At 41.6% G+C, this 17,600-nt stretch overlaps 1 protein-coding gene and 1 pseudogene across 1 annotated transcript; one reads left to right on the top strand and one right to left on the bottom strand.

Moving 5' to 3' along the window:
• Nucleotides 1-13,570: 13,570 nt before the first annotated feature.
• On the top strand, nt 13,571-14,541 carry LOC147436603 (basic leucine zipper 63-like). Its single transcript, XM_086488194.1, has one exon. It carries the CDS (start codon nt 13,979-13,981, stop codon nt 14,480-14,482), a length of 504 nt encoding a protein of 167 aa, XP_086344320.1. The 5' UTR covers nt 13,571-13,978; the 3' UTR covers nt 14,483-14,541.
• A 1,370-nt stretch (nt 14,542-15,911) lies between these two features.
• LOC147436602 (uncharacterized) lies at nt 15,912-17,341 on the bottom strand (annotated as a pseudogene).
• Between the last annotated feature and the right edge of the window lie 259 nt (nt 17,342-17,600).

Raw genomic sequence — 17,600 nt, 5'->3', positions numbered from 1 at the left:
CTCTCTCTCTCTCTCTCTCTCTCTCTCTCTCACTGTGTGGAAGTTCGCGGTGTTCATATCATCGCGGTCTACGTCCTAGCTGCTCAAATCTAGGTGGTGCCCCCCTGTTCGCTTTATAGTGACAGGCTCGAGGCGCGCCATTCGGCCCCCAACGTTTTAGAGGCTGTGGAGGTTCGGGGTTCTCTTTGCTCCCTTCACTATAAGATAGCACAATTGGGGGGAGACTAGCACACACATTACCACCGCCCTTTCAGATACCCTATCCTTCATGAGGACTCCAGATAGGAGGGAGGGAGGAATTCTAAATGCAGACCTAATATTATGAATATTAGAGGACAATGTTTTATGAGGCATTGCATTAAATTTTTTTATTTGATTGTGATAATTTTTTGACACAAAATTCTAAGTATATGCCGTCATAATAGCTTTACAAAAGGGCTACAGAGACAAAAGCCATATATGAGCTCCTAGGGACATTTTTTTATTCTTCAACAAGGATGGCACTTAATGATTTTCACTTGAGCAGCTCCGTTGAACCATGCTTAGAGAACTCTGTGTGAGCAACTCAAAGAACGGATGGCCCCAGATGGTCAAGGTAGTACCACAGCCAATAGGGAGCTATCTCTATCCATAGGAACGTTGCGCGTACCTCTAGTACGCATTGCAAACTTATCAACATGGTATGCGGTCTCCAAAACATTTTAAACAACTTCAACACTTGCTATAGGGTACAATAGACTATCGATAAGGTCAAAAAGTGGCTACCTCGGCTTCTTCATCCATCTCTTCAAGAGTTTTCCTTGTAAGGTCGATGTGAGAGCGATCTTCTCCACCCATAATGATTAGCGGTTTGTGTGGATGAAAAGCACTTTCTAGGATTCTTTCAGAAAAGGAGGCACATGATTTGATTTCCATAAGTGTATTTGCCACAGTTTGTGCCATATTCTATTTTTTTTCACTAGGGAGCAATGAGAGGCTTGGTGGGAGGCCTTGGTTTCAAAGTCAATTTGAAAGTTGACCTTCTCTTGCTTTCCACTGGGATCATTCATGCCCACATAGATAGCAAGCAATGAGAGCGACTCGTCTTCTCTGAGTCCTAGTGTCTTTGCACTATCATCAAGGAACAATAAGTGACGACCATCCACAACCACTGCATGCAAAGTGAGAATTTGGAGGTCAAAAACTTCCTCCAACACCTCATCTCCCTCTATCGTCCGATCTTCCTCCCTACTGGAGCTGGGATCTTGCACGCGGATGAGTGCCATAGATGCTTCAGCCTGCTCATCAACCTCATTAGGGCCAAAAAAGACTCAAAAACGGTTGTTTGTTAATCTAAGGATTAAGGCATAGTCCAATAGTTATTTGACACGTATACAAAAGTATGGCACTCTTGTCTCCTCTATTGTGGGAGAAGCGCTAAATGTCTTGATCATAAGGCTGAAACTGCTATATTTGGGTGCTTTCAGCGAGAGAGCTCATTAAATTTGCGGCTCAAAGTAATGAAGTCTCGTCTTTTATTCTATTTTATATTTCACAAAAGCGTTGTCAAAAGATACAAAATCTATGTCAGAAGGCTCTCAAAACAAGGGCATTAATGACAAATCATCTACTTTTTTCAAACGTATACCTTTCTCGCTCTCTAGTTTGTGAGAGGTTTTAAGTCTTTCCGTCTATACTTTCTTTCTTCTTCTCTAATCTTTGAGTTTCCATGGCGTCTTTTGCACGTTGCCCTTCACATAACATAACTTCTTATGACTTTCATAACGTTAGAGAGGATGGTCTTTGGAAGCCCATATCTTTTCGTGTGAATGACTAGGTAACAATGCTTCCTTCATGCAAAGGTGTACACAGAGTGAAGAGAACTAAACGTGATAAAGTAAAAAACCATTGGAAAGGTCGTGTTCTTTCTTTCAAAGTGACTGACAATGGCTGGCTAGCTAAAGTTCAACATGTGTACATGGCCAAGGATATGGTGTTAGACTGGGAAGAACATCCCACACTGCATTCTTACTGTAAGTACAAAAAGAACTATTTGATACAGTGAATTTTTTTCATTATCCCATTGTTTTTCTTATTTTTTGATTCCATTCCAGATATATTTCCTTCAACAGCTGTGGAATGGCAGCCTGTGGAGAGTCTAAGTGGGATGTTCAAAGCAATGCATAAAGGGATTGAAAATGCTATGTATGCTGACAAGCCACCTTCCTTTTACAAAACAATGGATTTGTTTGTCTATTTTGCAGAATAAAAAGTTTCATCACGAGAAGGTGCATATAGAGAACTACATCAGTTACCCGTTCCCACCATAAGTTCACTTGACTGGGAAGCTCCTGATGCATGTACTTTATCAAGCTTCAAATCCAAGATCAAAGAAGACATCCTTAAAGCTATGTCTCCGGGCAGAATATCAAGAAGGATTAAATTTCAATGGTTCTTGCCTATACATGTCTTTGTGGCATGTTTCAAAACAATGGACTTGCAGAGGACACAGACGATGTGGCTTAATAGAAGACTTTCTATGATTGAACTGGATAATGTTCTTGGAGACGGATGAAGCACCAAAGAAACTTTCCATATTGGTGACAATATTAGTTGTAGAGTAAGCCCAAATTCTATGTCTATCTCGTATCGACTATGTCGTCAATCATTAGTTCTGGGCTACGACTATAGGATATGGAGAAGCAAATTAGGTAGATGGGTTCCTCTCGACTCTGAGTGAAATTGTCCAGAGTTTGAACTAAAGGTCACAGTCCATCCACACACCGAGTATAGAAACTTGATAGTAACAAAAAATTGGAGACTAAATGATGTTAGATAATCTCTTGAGTTTCTTGATGAAACATCTCCCGAGTATAGATTCAAAGTGGATGAAATTGTGGTGAGCACAAGGATGGAGAATTCAACCTCTTGCATCACATGCCTTCCCCCAAAAAGAGTTGTATTTGAGCCACTTGCAAGGACTTGCAAAACAAGTTCAATATTGTAATCATTTTGCAAATATATTTATCTTTTCTCTACCTTATTGTGAACATTACTTATGTTGTTTTAAACTTCCATGACATCATGATACACATTTAAGAATCGACAGTTGGTATTAAGTATTTAAAGTACAAAATTATGAATCACCAAAGGGTATATATATATATGTTCATATGGACAAAATGAACAAAAGTGTACATAGCTTTTGTGGACTAATCAATCATGAAATTCCACTTTTCTTTTTGCCTGAGAGGATTCTGCATCCTCAGAGACCCTTTTCCTTTTGTGTTCAGAAGGGGGTGAAAGTTTAGGAGTGGGTGGTGGTGGTGACTTGGTAGGGGTTGGTGCTTTGGGCCCCTCACGGCTTGGCACGGGTGACTTGGCAGGGGTTGGTGCTTTGGGCTCCTGAGGACTGGATGGCTTGGGTGATTTGGCAACATTCTTTGACAACATGAATGGTAGCTTGAAAGGTGAGCTAGGTGCCTCCCCCTTACTGTTCTTAAGTGTACGGCGCTTTTGAACCTTGAATTTCAATGGTGAGTGGAATGGATGGCCCTTTGTATCTGCTCTTTTTTTTGTAGGGCTCTTAGTGGGACTCTTCCCCTTAGCAGTCTTCTTGGTGGGACTCTTCCCCTTGGCAGGGATCTTCTTTTTGGTAGGACTCTTCCCCTTGGCAGGAATCTTCTTCTTCGTGGGACTCTTCCCCTTGGCAGGACTCTTCTTGTTACCCTTTTCTTTGTATGGATCTTCTTTGCAGGACTTTTCTTCTTCTGATCCATTTAACATAGGGGTATAATATGTAATTGCAGGTCAGCATGTTAAAATCATCAAAAAAACTTGAAAGGGTTCCTTGCTTGTTAAAAAGGCACTGTTTCACTAGAGGGTCAAGTATGGAAATTTGCATAGCTAGAGCCTCTGGAAGATCCCTTGTAAGACACCTGGAAAAGAAAACACAAGCCCCAATGAGCCCCTTGTGCCTAGACGCCTTGTACATACACTAATAATTAGCAAAGGAGCAACACATACCTGAGACAGATATAGAGCACAGTGTCACCAAGCTCAATGTTGGGATTTATAAGCATACTTGTGTCTTGAGGAAATATGTCCAAATACGCCTCAGTATCTCCAAACAAGGAGACATCCACCACCATTTGGCCTGTGACTTTTTCATAAAGAAGAGAGTTGGATGATCTTAAAATTTCAGCTTGCTCTTTAAGGATAGCATCCTCTGATATCATGTCTTGCTCCCTCTCAACTTCCTTTCCTGCTTTGATATCTTGGGCCTTTCTTGTCTCGTACTCATGTGTAACATCCACAATGACAACCCCAGAATCTTTCTGCTGCCTGGAAGGAGGGATGTTTAAAATTTGGAAGGCTCTAAGATCCTCACTAGGAATGATCTCAAGAGCCTTATCAAACTTGTACCTTAGCCTTGACAGAAGCACAAAATCTTTGCTCATAAGTGTGACCCTATGAGCAAATGCAGCTGCAATGTAGCTATCATTCATAAAGTCTGTGAGAAAATCCTCAGCATCTTCCTGAAGGCACATCACAGCTTGAGATTGCCACCTCACTGAGACAAAATTTGTGATATTCATCATGCTTACAAGTCTATCTGATATCTCTTTGACAACTCTCATGAAAGAGAGCTTTGGAATCAATAGACAAGTAGACTTCTGTGCTTTTTTTATTTCTCTCAGGGATTTCACCTGATAATCCAATCTTTTTCTAGCATTGGGCCTCTGACGAGGTAGTGGAGGGGGTGCTTTCTCTTCATCTTTCTCAACATCATCTTTTTCTGGATCAGTTGGGGCTTGGTAGACCTTCCTTGCAGTCTACTTAATCCTCGCCATTTGGGTAAAACATCACAACCCCTATCGCGCCGTGTGTGAGGAGAATGGTATTGGGGAGAGACACCAACACGATGCGATAGAAGGGTGACCCACGCTCTGGAGTATGTCCTTATCGCGTCGTATGTGAGCACCAAAACTTCCAAAGAAAACAAACAAAACGTCCTATACGACGCGATAGAGGGCACACCCACACCCTAAAACATCACCGTATAGCGTCGTATGCGAGCTTTGGAAATTTTTAGTAAGACGAGCAAAAAGACCTGCACGGCGCAATAAGAGGCTCACCCAGACTTTGCAACATGCCCGTATCGCGAAGTATGGGATGCTTAGACTTTTTCAATAAATCAAAAAATAAGACCTTCACGAAGCGATAGAAGGTGCACCCACAAGCTTGGACGCATCCGGGTCGCGTCGTTTGAGAAGAAGCTTGGCTTAGTGGACAAACGCACAGCTTAGCTTGGCTTAGTGGACGTTTACGCACAGCGCGGAAGAATGCAAAAAGTGCGGATGAGTCAAAGTGCGGGTAGTTGAGGACGACACGACGTGAATGTGGAGTATGGGAGAAATCAAAAAATGAGCACATGATAAGGCTTTATATACATACGACCATCCATACGACAACCGTTGTACACAGGCCATGTGGCATGTATGAATGGCTGACACGTGTCAATAACGGTCATATTTCGGATCCTATATAAAGCTTGATCTCGAATGTTATTAATGTTGCACGTTTACTTGTCCCATACGACGCGAGTTATTACTAGTTTTTGTGTACTAATCCCCTCTCGTCCCGCACGACGCGCCTGTTTGCATTTGCACATCTGTGGTCCGTCCTCTATCGCGTCGTTTCGGGTTCTTGTTGTCCGCTTTGGTGTGGCTCGTCCCGCACAACGCGCAGGTAGGCAGTTGCATAGCCTGGGTCCAACACATATCGCGTGGTTCGGGTTTTTCATTGGCACTGGTACTCATTGGCACCGACATGACACGATACGAGCAAGTTGCTAGTCTTGGAACCCACCGCTATCGCTTCGTGCTAGTGACCCAATGTCGGCGCTCTATTCTTAGTTTATCCCTACCCCTCATCGCTCTATATCGCTTTGGGCGTATTTCCCGACCTTGTACCTAGCTTCACTTGTCGACTTTTCCTCTACCATGAATGAAGGCCGGGAGGAGATTTTGGAGGAGAGTCCAAGTGAGAAACTATTGGTGGCTGTGATGGATGGTGGTGACATGGAGGTGTACACCAAAGCATATGAAATATTCAACCCTGTGTTTGATCTTGCAGCTTTGTTAGATCATTTGAAGGACTTCTTGGCAGAAGAATTCAAAGAGTTTGAAGAGGCACTTGAAGGCATGTGTTTGGTTTCAGATGGCAAGACTTATTGTCATCTAACCGAATATCCTACAAAATCAATTGAGAAAAGCAAAGTAACAAGGAGGTTTGGAAGATTTTCTAAGAAGACTTCCTTTGTTTTTCCACCTACCATTTCTTGTCAATTACATTTAAAAGCCTTGTAACCTTGTTCCAAAAGAATTTTCTTTTCTTTTCTTTTTGTTCCTTAAAGTTGACATGCAAGGAAAAGCTGATGAAGTGAAAGATACAGATGAGGCAACAAATAAAAATGTTTCCACAGTTTTGCAGCTTGAGAAAAGTGAAATTCTAGAAGAGGAGGAAGTTGATGTTGCAGCTGAGGAGAAGGAGAGTGCAAATTTTGATGTGGATCAATTTAGAGCTAGTACTGTCATTGATGAGCCAACAGATGAGGTAGAGGTATCTGAAGCTTCCCTTACTATTCCAAACCTTCCCTACTTCTATATGAATGGGAAAGAGTATATCCCTCTCCATCATACCCAGTGTCTGCTTAATATGAGGGAGGACTACTGTATTGCAACCATTTCTAAAGCTTCTGAGGTGGCCAAAGATTTTATTGACACAGAAGAAGAGTCAAAAGAGGAGTTTTTGGCACTTGATCTTTAGACATCCAATAAAGATTTTTTGCTTGCTCCTGATGCACTTGCTCTATGCATGAGAAGAGTGGAAGAGGAAAAACCTTCCCTCAAAGATGAGGATTTTGAGAAGAGGCTTGTTGAGCTTGGCATCCAATCTTTTGGTAGAGACTTTAAGCTGAAAAAATTTGGAAAGGAAGTTGACATAAGACAGATGACCGGATCATGCAATCTCCTTCAAGAAAAAGTCATTGGCGAAGATGAGTTGCAAAAGGTAATCTCCCTTCTGAAATCTTTCTTTTTTTTTCAAGTTTGTTTTAATTACTTATTGTCTTGTTTTGCAGATTGAACTCCTTGACAAAGACAATTTTCTTGGGAGAGCTAAAGGCTCGAGAGGGAAAGCAATAGAGGGCTCTTCAAGAAGGGATGCCTCCTCTCTCATGCACTACATGCCTACATTGGATAGTGCCACCTTCTGTGCTTTCCACATGCACTATTCTGAAGATCCTGAGTTGCCAATGTTTGCACTGAAGATATTATCACGGTTTCTAGGGTACACTCCCCTTCAAATCAATGCAAATAAGATCATGCTACTTGAGAGAGCAGCAACACTTCAAATGTTTGGATATGCTGCAGGATTCAATGCCTTAAGAGCAGGATACTTTCTTTGCTACTCTAGCTATGCAGCAACAGCTGAGGAGACAAATGTCAACCTTCTTGGGGGACTATAAAAGAAGAAATTTTTTGAGATATAGGGGTGACATGCCTAGAGATATAAAAAATGAATCTATCATCCACAAAATTCACAACAAGACCAAGTCTTGCTAATGTAGAAATAGATTAAAAAATCTTCTTGATACCAGGCACAAAAATTACATTAGAAAGTGTGAAGAGGCTACCATTAAATGTAGTGAGTATAGCTGTTCTTTTTTACTCCGTCACTCAGATAAGAGGCAATGTCTGCACAAGCGTCAGTATTCCCATTAGGGACAACATCAAGAGAAATAAGTCAAGATAAGATGCGATGTGATTTGTAGTACCATTGCCAATATACCATACATATGAATATGTAGCTTTAATCATGCATGCATCATGGATAGAAGAGTCATACTCACATTGCATACTAAAAGCCTATTCTGCGTCAACAACAAAATTTGTAGATTCTGCAATGGCCAAGTTTGAAGAGAATTTTCTTTCTTTATTACGTTCCCCTTTAGATTCTAGCTTAGGAATTACCTTATCAGATGATCATCATCTTTGAAATAGCTACTACATCATAACCTTTTCTTTCGTCTCTCAACATATACACTAGATGCATTGTTGTTATAGGGAGACATTTTTCACAGATGGTATGCTCCATGAAGAAGGAAGATTAGAAGTAGCAGCATTGTTATTGCTACCTCTTCTTTATGCAATAATAAAATCTTGCTCAACAATACGTTGTTTTTATCTGTTTTTTCTTGGCATATCCTCTTGTGACAATAAAGTGACAAGCCGTCAAACTGATTGCATTATCATTGCCCTATGACAACTTACAAGCCTCAAAGTAGAAGCAGGAGTCTTATATGTATCAAGTAATGCCTCCAAGATAGTTTTCACAAGTGAATGGTAAAAAATTGACTTCACCTGTAACAATAAGTTTCTCATTGATGTTTTTTTATTTCAGCTCATCTTACTCATGCATGATCTTTCATTCTAGCTGTATGCACAAATATGCTATTTTTGCCTCATTACAACTTCTGTAATCCAGGTAGAATATCATAAGCCTTTTTTTTTCTTTGTCTCAATAAATGTGAGGAGTAATGGTGTGCTTGATAGAAAATGCATGCACATGCACATCTTTACTATCCCAATGAGCGTGTTCAACTATAAGTAAAACAATACAAGCGACAAGAGCATAACTTCTAGAACTTGCACCATCCTCCACGAAACATGGATCCATGGAACCTGGGTGTATATCAAAACCTTTAACAATGTTCCATATGCCATTGGTAACAAGTACATGCTACATCATGTAAGCCCACAATGTATAGTTGTTTCCATCCATTTTTCATCATCAAACTATATCTTGAAAATATCATTACTCTCAGTCATAGTGAAAGATTGAACCTCATGTAGAAAATGTACAAATTGAGTAGGAACTAAATGGAAACTATGCGTGCTATATAGCTAGCACAAGCCATAGTACAATGTCGAGGACCTATTATGCAGAAAATTACAGTGGATGAAATTCTACAGAAAATAGTAAAGTTGAATGTGAAGTACTTGCAATAGCGAAAATGGGGGCCAAAACAAGCCTGAATCAAAATTTTGAGAACACCAAAGTTCACCTAAATCAGAGAAAGTGACTAGGAGGATACTAACAACGCTAGCGACTATGCTCGAGAGGATGCAATCTATTATGATACTAATTATTGAAGTTAGGGTTGCAGGACTTCACACACAACTTGGAGATGGAGAAGAAGCTCAAGGGAAACATCAGCGAGTGTGTTACTTGGTGTGCAAACACAAGATAAGATAGCCCTAGAGTGGTGGGCATATATACAAGGCACGGGGACAAAAACCTCCTAGTGAGGGAAACTAGAGTGCTTCATTAGCTGCATTTGTATTGAATTGAAGTGAGTCCGAGGGTAAGAGAAAACAAATTTTTTTGAATCTCGCTATGTACTAACGAAGTAATTAGAACCTAGAAGGGAAAAGCTATGAGGGAGAGAGAGACAATGGGGAGGAGAGAGAGAGAGAGAGAGAGAGAGAGAGAGAGAGAGAGAGAGAGAGAGAGAGAGAGAGAGAGAGAGAGAGAGAGAGAGAGATTATGCTTTGTTTTCTATAAATCCTATGACCCGAAGTTAGACATGGTCTTGTGTTTACAACGCGATGATCTTGAATCTTCTTGTGTAAGTGTGATTGTGTCAATTGAAGATTCAACAAGAGTATATATCCCTGAAAAAGAAAATGGATGGATGTGGAGAGAGAGAGAGAGAGAGAGAGAGAGAGAGAGAGCTTGATACCTTTCACACATGCAAGTTTGGCATGCAATGGTTCTTGATTAATTTGTGGATAATAGTTTTTGCAGACTCCACACAAAGCTGCTTCATATGGTGATCTCATCATGAATTCTCTCAACCATGTTGATTTCTTGCGTAAGGCAACAAGGTTAGAAGATGCAAGTATAGGCGATTTGGATTTGAAGACAGCTCTTCCCTTCCCATCCATGAGTGACATTGTCCAAGAGATGACATTTCAAATTTACATGTCCATGAGCGCACCACCCAGCACGACATGGCTTTGCAAAAGCCGCTGCCTTAGAATCTCATCATGAATCAGCTTCATAGCTTTGATTGTGGCACAAGCTTCAATGCGTAAACGTATGTCACTGCATTTGGCGGAACACACTCACATTGTATCTGCTCAAAGATAATCTAGAGCAAATCCACCTTGTCTTTCAGAGGTTTACCTCGCAAAAAACCACAAGGAGGGTTAGAGTTTTATCTGTTAATTTGTTGTCCCATTTCTATGATTCAAAAAAACAGAAAACATGCAAGTGTCCTTGCATGGGAGAGTTTGCACAGTCCTTCTCAATTTTTATAATACAAGGGAACATGCCATTCCCATGGCAGCACACCATTTTCAGTGAGTTCATTAACCGCGTTCTCAGTGTCAAAAATCAAGAAATAGTAATGGTTACTCACCGTACGATAGATTGATTATCGTCGGGGCACGCAGGTTGCATTTAAGCTTCCGTATAACAGCACTGCTCGAAACAAACATGATAGTTGAGGCGGAGTGGACATTGCAAAGTCTGAAGTTGCGTTACCAAGCTTTGGTATGGAAGCACCAAGAGGGCTCTTTTTTACAGTGGTCGAGGACCATTTTGAGTGCGTAGGTGCATACTGGTTTTGAGCACAGTAGGTGCATACTGGAGGCGGGGTGGGATTTCCCTTCGTGTTTGGTTAAAACACCCCAGAGCTTTTTGCATCCACTGAAAACAATCGAGAGCTTTCTATCTTGCTCTTGTCGCGTATATCCTGCAGTCAATGGACTCCAAGAGAGGCATTCGAGACTGGAAGCTCCTCAGGCACGTTTTGTGCTTTTTGAAGTGCACCACATTTAGCATACGTATCGACCAAGGCATTGCCAAGCAAGACAATTTTTTGCAACAACAGCCCTTGACTATTAATATCAGAGTGAATTTTGAAGCCCATATTGGCATCTTGCATATAGCCACATGCCTTCAAGATGCATGCGTATGTGATTGCAGCTGGAGAGAGGCCGTCGCTTTGAGTCCGCTGAAAAAAACAGCCGAGAGCTTTCTGACCCTGCTCCTGTTGTGTGTGAGGCACTCGCTTCGCATCTGCTGAAAACAGCCTAGAGCTTTTGAGCCCAGCTTTCATTGCGCACTTCCCACAATCAGTGCTGATATTCCAAACACGCACTTTTCTGAGTCATCTTAAGTATTTGGCATACATGTCCACCAAGCAACAACCTTTGACTAAAAATATAATCATGGATTCCTTGCATCTTGGGCAATGCCGCATGATTTTTAGATGCTAGTGTACGTAAGTGATTGCATCTGGAGAGATGCCATCTCTTTGCATCTGCTCAAAATAGTATGGAGCTTCCTGGCCCTGTCCTATTGGACATATCTCGCAATCAATACACTCCAAGAAACGACATTTCGAACAATAAGCTCCTCAAGCATGTTTTCTTTCTGAGGCAGACCACATTTGCCATACATGTCGACCAGCTCTTGAACAATTAATGGCCGTCACTGTTTTGTCTACACATGCCTTCAAGATGCATGTGTAGAGCCACATGCCTTCACCATGCTGCACAGGTGATTGTAGTTGGAGTAGAGTTTTCTGCCCTGCTGCAATCAGTGCATTCCAAGAGTCCACGCTGCTCTGAAGTCACTACGTGAAAAGCAAGGCGTCGATAAAAAAAGATGCATGCGTAGGTGATTGCATTTGGAGAGAGCCCTTCGCTTCGCTACGTGCCGTCGCTCTAAAATTACTGCGTGAAAGCGAGGCGTCAATAAAAAGGATGAGCAATGGAACGATCATGTGCCGTGGGAGGACGAGAAGCCAAATTTTTGAATGGGACTGCTACGCTAACGAAATAAAAAGTGCCTAAGCAGTTGTAAGTGTGTTCATACACATCCATCCAATATAGATGGAAACAGAAATGCAAGTTATGTCACACAAAAGAGATTTCACAAAAATAAATAGACGGCATAAAGTAGAACTCAATCCAGATAACAGACAACTAAGACGCATGGGAGCTTGCAGTCGCCCTGGCAGGGCTTGCTAAAAGGGTTTTTCCTAATCAAAAGAAATAACGGGAAACTTAAAATTCTTTCCATTTTCAAGTCAAAATTTGACGCAATAGCCGATACTTACACTAAAACTTGAAATTTTCCGATGTTCTTCAAGGCAAGCTTGGCATGTAGCGCAAGTTTAGCTAGTTAAAACTAGAGTTGAATTTAGCTAGGAAGTAACACCTTCATTCATTGGATATTCGATTGGAATCCTCAAGTTATGTGCACTCTTTAAAAGGCTCAGCTAGAAGCAGATGCTTTTTGGCTAAAGCTCTGGTGCATCCTTCATGATTGTACAAATATTTGATATCTTTTGGCAAAACCTAGTTGTGTTCACAGTTGCTTTGAACATTTTAATCAACTATACATATGGGCACCCAAGGAACTCCGTTTTTACAATTGGTGGGTTCAATGAACATGAGTGTGAATGCTCTACTTTTCATCCTTTATTCCATTGATGGAATATCCCCCCCTCTGTCTCTCTCTCTCTCTCTTCAAATGTATTTTAAAGAGTCGAGAAAGTTTCATTTTATGCATTGTTCTCCTAGAAGGAATTCCTCATTTAAAAACCACAACATGCTGTCCAACTAATGAATTTGCCAACTAGACTATCTTTAGTGGAAAGTCCAAAATGGTAGGTAAAGTTTAGGTCACTTTCGAATGGTCAATCTTTAATTTATGTTGTCAACTAAATGTCCCTTTACAACCATGTTGATAGGGAAAAGGCTTTGCATTATTATTAGGGACCCAAGCTTAGGATAAAACAAAAGACACATACATGCTTTGAGTGAGTGTATGAATTCTATGAGTTAGAGCATGAGTTCATCTCATAGACAGAGACAGAGACAGACTCTATGGGTGGCAGGATTAGATTTGATAAAGGATTCCTCTCAAGGTCCCCGAGAGCTCATTGTCAATCACCTTCACTTATATAACCACAACTTTACTAAATTCTAAAGCCAAGACTGGCTCTTTCTACTTTACTATTTTGACAAGTCTTTCCATCAAGGTTAAAAGGTGGAGAATTGAAGGCAGAATCTATGGTTATACTTTTGTAAACACCTTTCCTGATGGTACCTTAAAGCTGAGAATTGTTTAAGAAAAAATCGAATTTAAAAAGTGGACCTTATTCTTGGAAAGACAGTGGATAGTCCAATCTTTTAATGTGTCTCTTATATCTTGGCTATCAACAAGTTAGTCATTGGGCTCAAATTTTTTATTTTATTTTTTGTGGTGTAAAGTATAGAAAGAAATCTGAAAATGCAATATTGGTATGCTCAATGCCATGTTGTAAGCTTCATATTCTGTGGAATTGAACAATTAGAGAGGCACATCTAAACTAACATAATATGGCGGAAGGGGTAGCCCTTTACACATGTCGAAATCTGTGACATGAAGGCTAAACTCCAAAACTGAGAGAAGCCCCTGTGCATGCGAGAGAGAGAGAGAGAGAGAGAGAGAGAGAGAGAGAGAGGCCGCCGAAGGCACCCGGCTATGCTAGTCTCTTAAAATAGCAGGGCCCGGGGTGGTTGAGAGGGGATCTATGGTTAACATTAGGCTTTGCCGAATGTGGGCAACCTCGATCGAGTCTCTAGTGCAACAAAGAGCACAGCACTTTGGGAAATAAAAGGGAAACGAGAAGGTACTCTAATAAAGAAATGGAGGTTTTCTATCAAGCTACCTACCAATTTCCTCTGAGGGGCAGGCAGGCATGGTGTACTTTATTATCAGCCTTTGCCTCATGACACTTGCAGCTTGTTGTCTGCCACTGCCATTGCTGCTATATAAGCGCCGCGCCGCCCCGCCCCACCCGCGCCCAAAAAACCAAGAGTACTAGTCATTAGTTCTCATCTCATTAGATACCATAATTAGCACCTCATCGACCATGAATATACTACCCGGTTTCTGTCACCATGACACAAACCACAATGCCCTCTTCTACTTCACCATTCCCCTTTCAAACAGCAAAAGCTCTCCCAGCGGAAGCGACATGACTACAGCTTGTGCCCCTCCCTTTCTCACCAATTCTGCTTCTGATGCAGAAGACCAACAAATTGACATCCACAGGAGGAGGCAGAGACGAATGCTCTCCAATCGAGAATCTGCACGCAGGTCACGCCTTCGGAAGCAGCAGCATCTGGATGAGCTACGAGCACATGTCACCCATCTCAGAGCTCAGAATCGGCAGATCCTTTCCGACTTTAGTGCAGCCTTTAGGAAATATGGTCAAATTGCAGAAGAAAACCGAATGCTGCACTCGGAAGCTCAAAACCTCCATAGTCAGCTGCAGGGGCTGCACGCCTTCCTCATATCCAACAACCACTTCGATGATTCGAAACGGGTTGTACAGCTGATTGACGACCCCGTTTACACCCAACATATGAGATAGGCCAAAGTGGCCCCACAAGAAGATTTACAAATTTTCTCATGTAGGAAACCGGACAGTGTTTTTCGTACAATGAATAACATCATGAGCTTCCGCTCGACAGGCACCGCATACCTAGCTAGGTACGATTGGGGCCAGGGGACCGCCGGCGGTGGCCGGCGGTCCCCTGGCCCCAATCGTACCTAGCTAGGTATGCGGTGCCTGTCGAGCGGAAGCTCATGATGTTGAGATAAGTTACAATGTGGGAATTATTGTGAGGATTTGTATATTATCACACAAATTACACGAGATGGTTCACATGTACACTCACATTTCACTACTAGCCTAGGACATTGCCATCAACACACAAAATTCTATTGATGTTTTTTTTATGATTGTGAGTAAGCACACTCTTTTCACCCTAGCAACCTCCTTCATTGTCCATAGAAGGATCTAATACGACCAAGTACTTCTCCATATTGCTCTGCAAGAACAACTACCTTCCTTCACACATATATGCTTGCAATAGCTTTAAAACTTCGCATGATCGTTTCCCCAGTTTAAACAAGCAGGCTACTAACCATACCATGTTTCATTGTACATGTCATATTTAGGAGTACTTGTCCATGTGTAGCACAGGCACCAAAAGGTTGCTATTCATTGCTATTAGTCCAAACCTTTTTATCGATTAACAATTCTTAGATCAAGGTCTAACCATTTCAAATATTTTATCCGTTCAAGATTCCACGCATGCTAATGAAACGGTTCTTCTCACGGTGCTATAATTACCTTCTAGGCTTTCAAAGCGATTAATTGCATGAGCATATTATACTTTATGTCGAGTGCATATCTTTGACCTTTAGCAATATGCATATATAGGGTTCCCTTTGTAAGGCTAATGAAATCTATGCTGGGGTGAGCTTACCATTTTCTTAGACTATGGTCATCTCATATGTACGCATTATCATACTTATCATGCATGCTCAATTTAGCTTATTCTTAGACTATGATTAGCTTCTCCAGCCACATGCATGCAATCTTCAACTTTTGTAGCAGCTACAAAAGTCGACAATGCAGTGTGGCACTAACGACTTGAGCATATGAGTGCCAAACGAATGCAAATCTCTCAATCAAAGAAGCTTCTAGGCCTACCAGATTTGAAAGAAGTGAACTTAGAGCATTTGAGTTATTTTTTATCCCAAAGATGATGCCTTGGATAACACCCAAACTAGAGATGCAAGGAGGCGCCTTGCATACAACCGGCCCCCCTAAGAGCAAAGTCCCACATAGGATTAGTGGGTTAAGTGGTACTACGTTAAAGTTACAAATCCTTAATAATGCCATGATACAATGAAAATAAAGGATATTAAAGTGACAAGAGCTTATCAAAATTGTAGTGCTATTAATATTGAGTTTTTACCATGTATCTCCAAATGGACTAACCAATGAGAATTTAAAAGGGGGGATCACTTTTCTCTATTCTACGCTCCAAGTTGAACTTTCGCCCATAAACCTGGCCTTTTGCGCAAGTTTATTAAAGTGAGGAGCTCTTTTTTTTAGCTTTGAACGTGCACTATCACCTTTTCTTCAAGTTTAATATGTAGCAAAATGCATTAATGTGACCATGATTCTTCTATTCCTTTTTCAACTTTGAATGTGCAATATCACCCTTTCTTCAATTTTAGTATGTAGAAAAATGCATTCTTCTATTCCTCTATTTTTGTGTGACCATGATTCTATAACATCGCAGCTTTGGTAATCCTTTAGGTGCTTAGAGTCGAGCCCTCAAAGCTCTTAAAAGATTACCATTATTAAGACTAGTATGGCCGGTGGCCTTCGGTCGTCTCTTCTGCTCTGATCTCTCTCTCTCTCTCTCTCTCTCTCAAACCAGACTCTAGTGTGCGACCGAGAGGCGCAAGGCACACACGTCGGAGCAACGTGCTTCTGCCATGTGTTAGACGGGTGGAAAAAAGACGGCCCTGCCCATTTCTCATCTACCATAGACAACCAAATGTTGGTCTAATCATACGAAGAATCAAGACAATCAAATAAATCCTTAGCCCTAAGTGTTGCCTCTACTGGCGACCTACTATCGCTTAACCCAGCTACATTAACTAAATACCGTTTAGGTGAGCATTGATGGCTTCTTTCTCTCTCTCAATTCCATGGCTTTGAGAGGTTGTTTCTTAGCAAGAACACCTCCAATCCTTGCATCAAATTGTGACGATGGAAATGGTACACCGGGCTGAGGAAAAGACCAGGACTTTGTACAAGATTGAGAAAACCCTTACGATGTCTCTTTCTCCATATATGAAGCAAGGCATCCAATCATGACTCCGTCACCTTTCTGAGCAAGCATAGAAATGTTGGAAAGGCTTGTTAAAAGCTTTCCTCCGACTTTGATTTGCTGGTTCCCAGACATTGCTAGATCAGTTCCTCCCTTTCCCTTCAAACTTGTGAGACGAAGTATAATTCAGTTGTTTCCTTCCTCCCTGGCTTCCAGTAAAAGATTTAAAGCTATACACGCAACTAATGACTGTGTTCACATGAACACAACTTTAGTGAAGAGCTGTTTTGTGTTCGTTGTAGCAGAGCTGCTACGGTGAGAAACCGGTTGGAAATTAGCCTCATGCTCGGAGCATTTCAGCATGGCATCATTAGGAATTGGAGAAAAATGTAATTTTGGTATGGGCGGGGATGTGCAGATATTCCTCCCGCCATATTGTGCGGCCTTCTAGGCTCCGCATTGCCGAAAGCTTCTGGGTTGCGCATTGCAGTGTCGAACGAACTATGCCTTTCACAGGCCTCTGTTGCTGCAACGTACGTTAATGAGACCAAGGAGCCGCTACTTGAGTGACTCTGCAATGGTGGCGCGCCAAGCATTCCTGTGGGTGCAAAACTGTCGTCCCCAAAAGAAAGAGAGAGAGAGAGAGAGAGAGAGAGAGAGAGAGAGAGAGAGAGAGAGATAGCCACAGCAGTGTGAAGCGGAATGTGCCTCACATTTCAAGAGAGAACACAGACAAGAGTAGGGTACACAGATGAAGAAGCTCTCTTCTGCCAACATGCGTGTGTGTGTGCAAAAAAATGGAGACGGAGACAGTAAGGGTCTTGAAATTTTAAAGGAGAGAGAAACGGCTAGCTG

The sequence above is a fragment of the Adiantum capillus-veneris genome, chromosome 18, assembly GCF_014529385.1.
Source record: "Adiantum capillus-veneris isolate H3 chromosome 18, ASM1452938v2, whole genome shotgun sequence".
Lineage (NCBI taxonomy): Eukaryota > Viridiplantae > Streptophyta > Polypodiopsida > Polypodiales > Pteridaceae > Adiantum > Adiantum capillus-veneris.
This window is presented reverse-complemented; position numbering and strand designations above follow the sequence as displayed.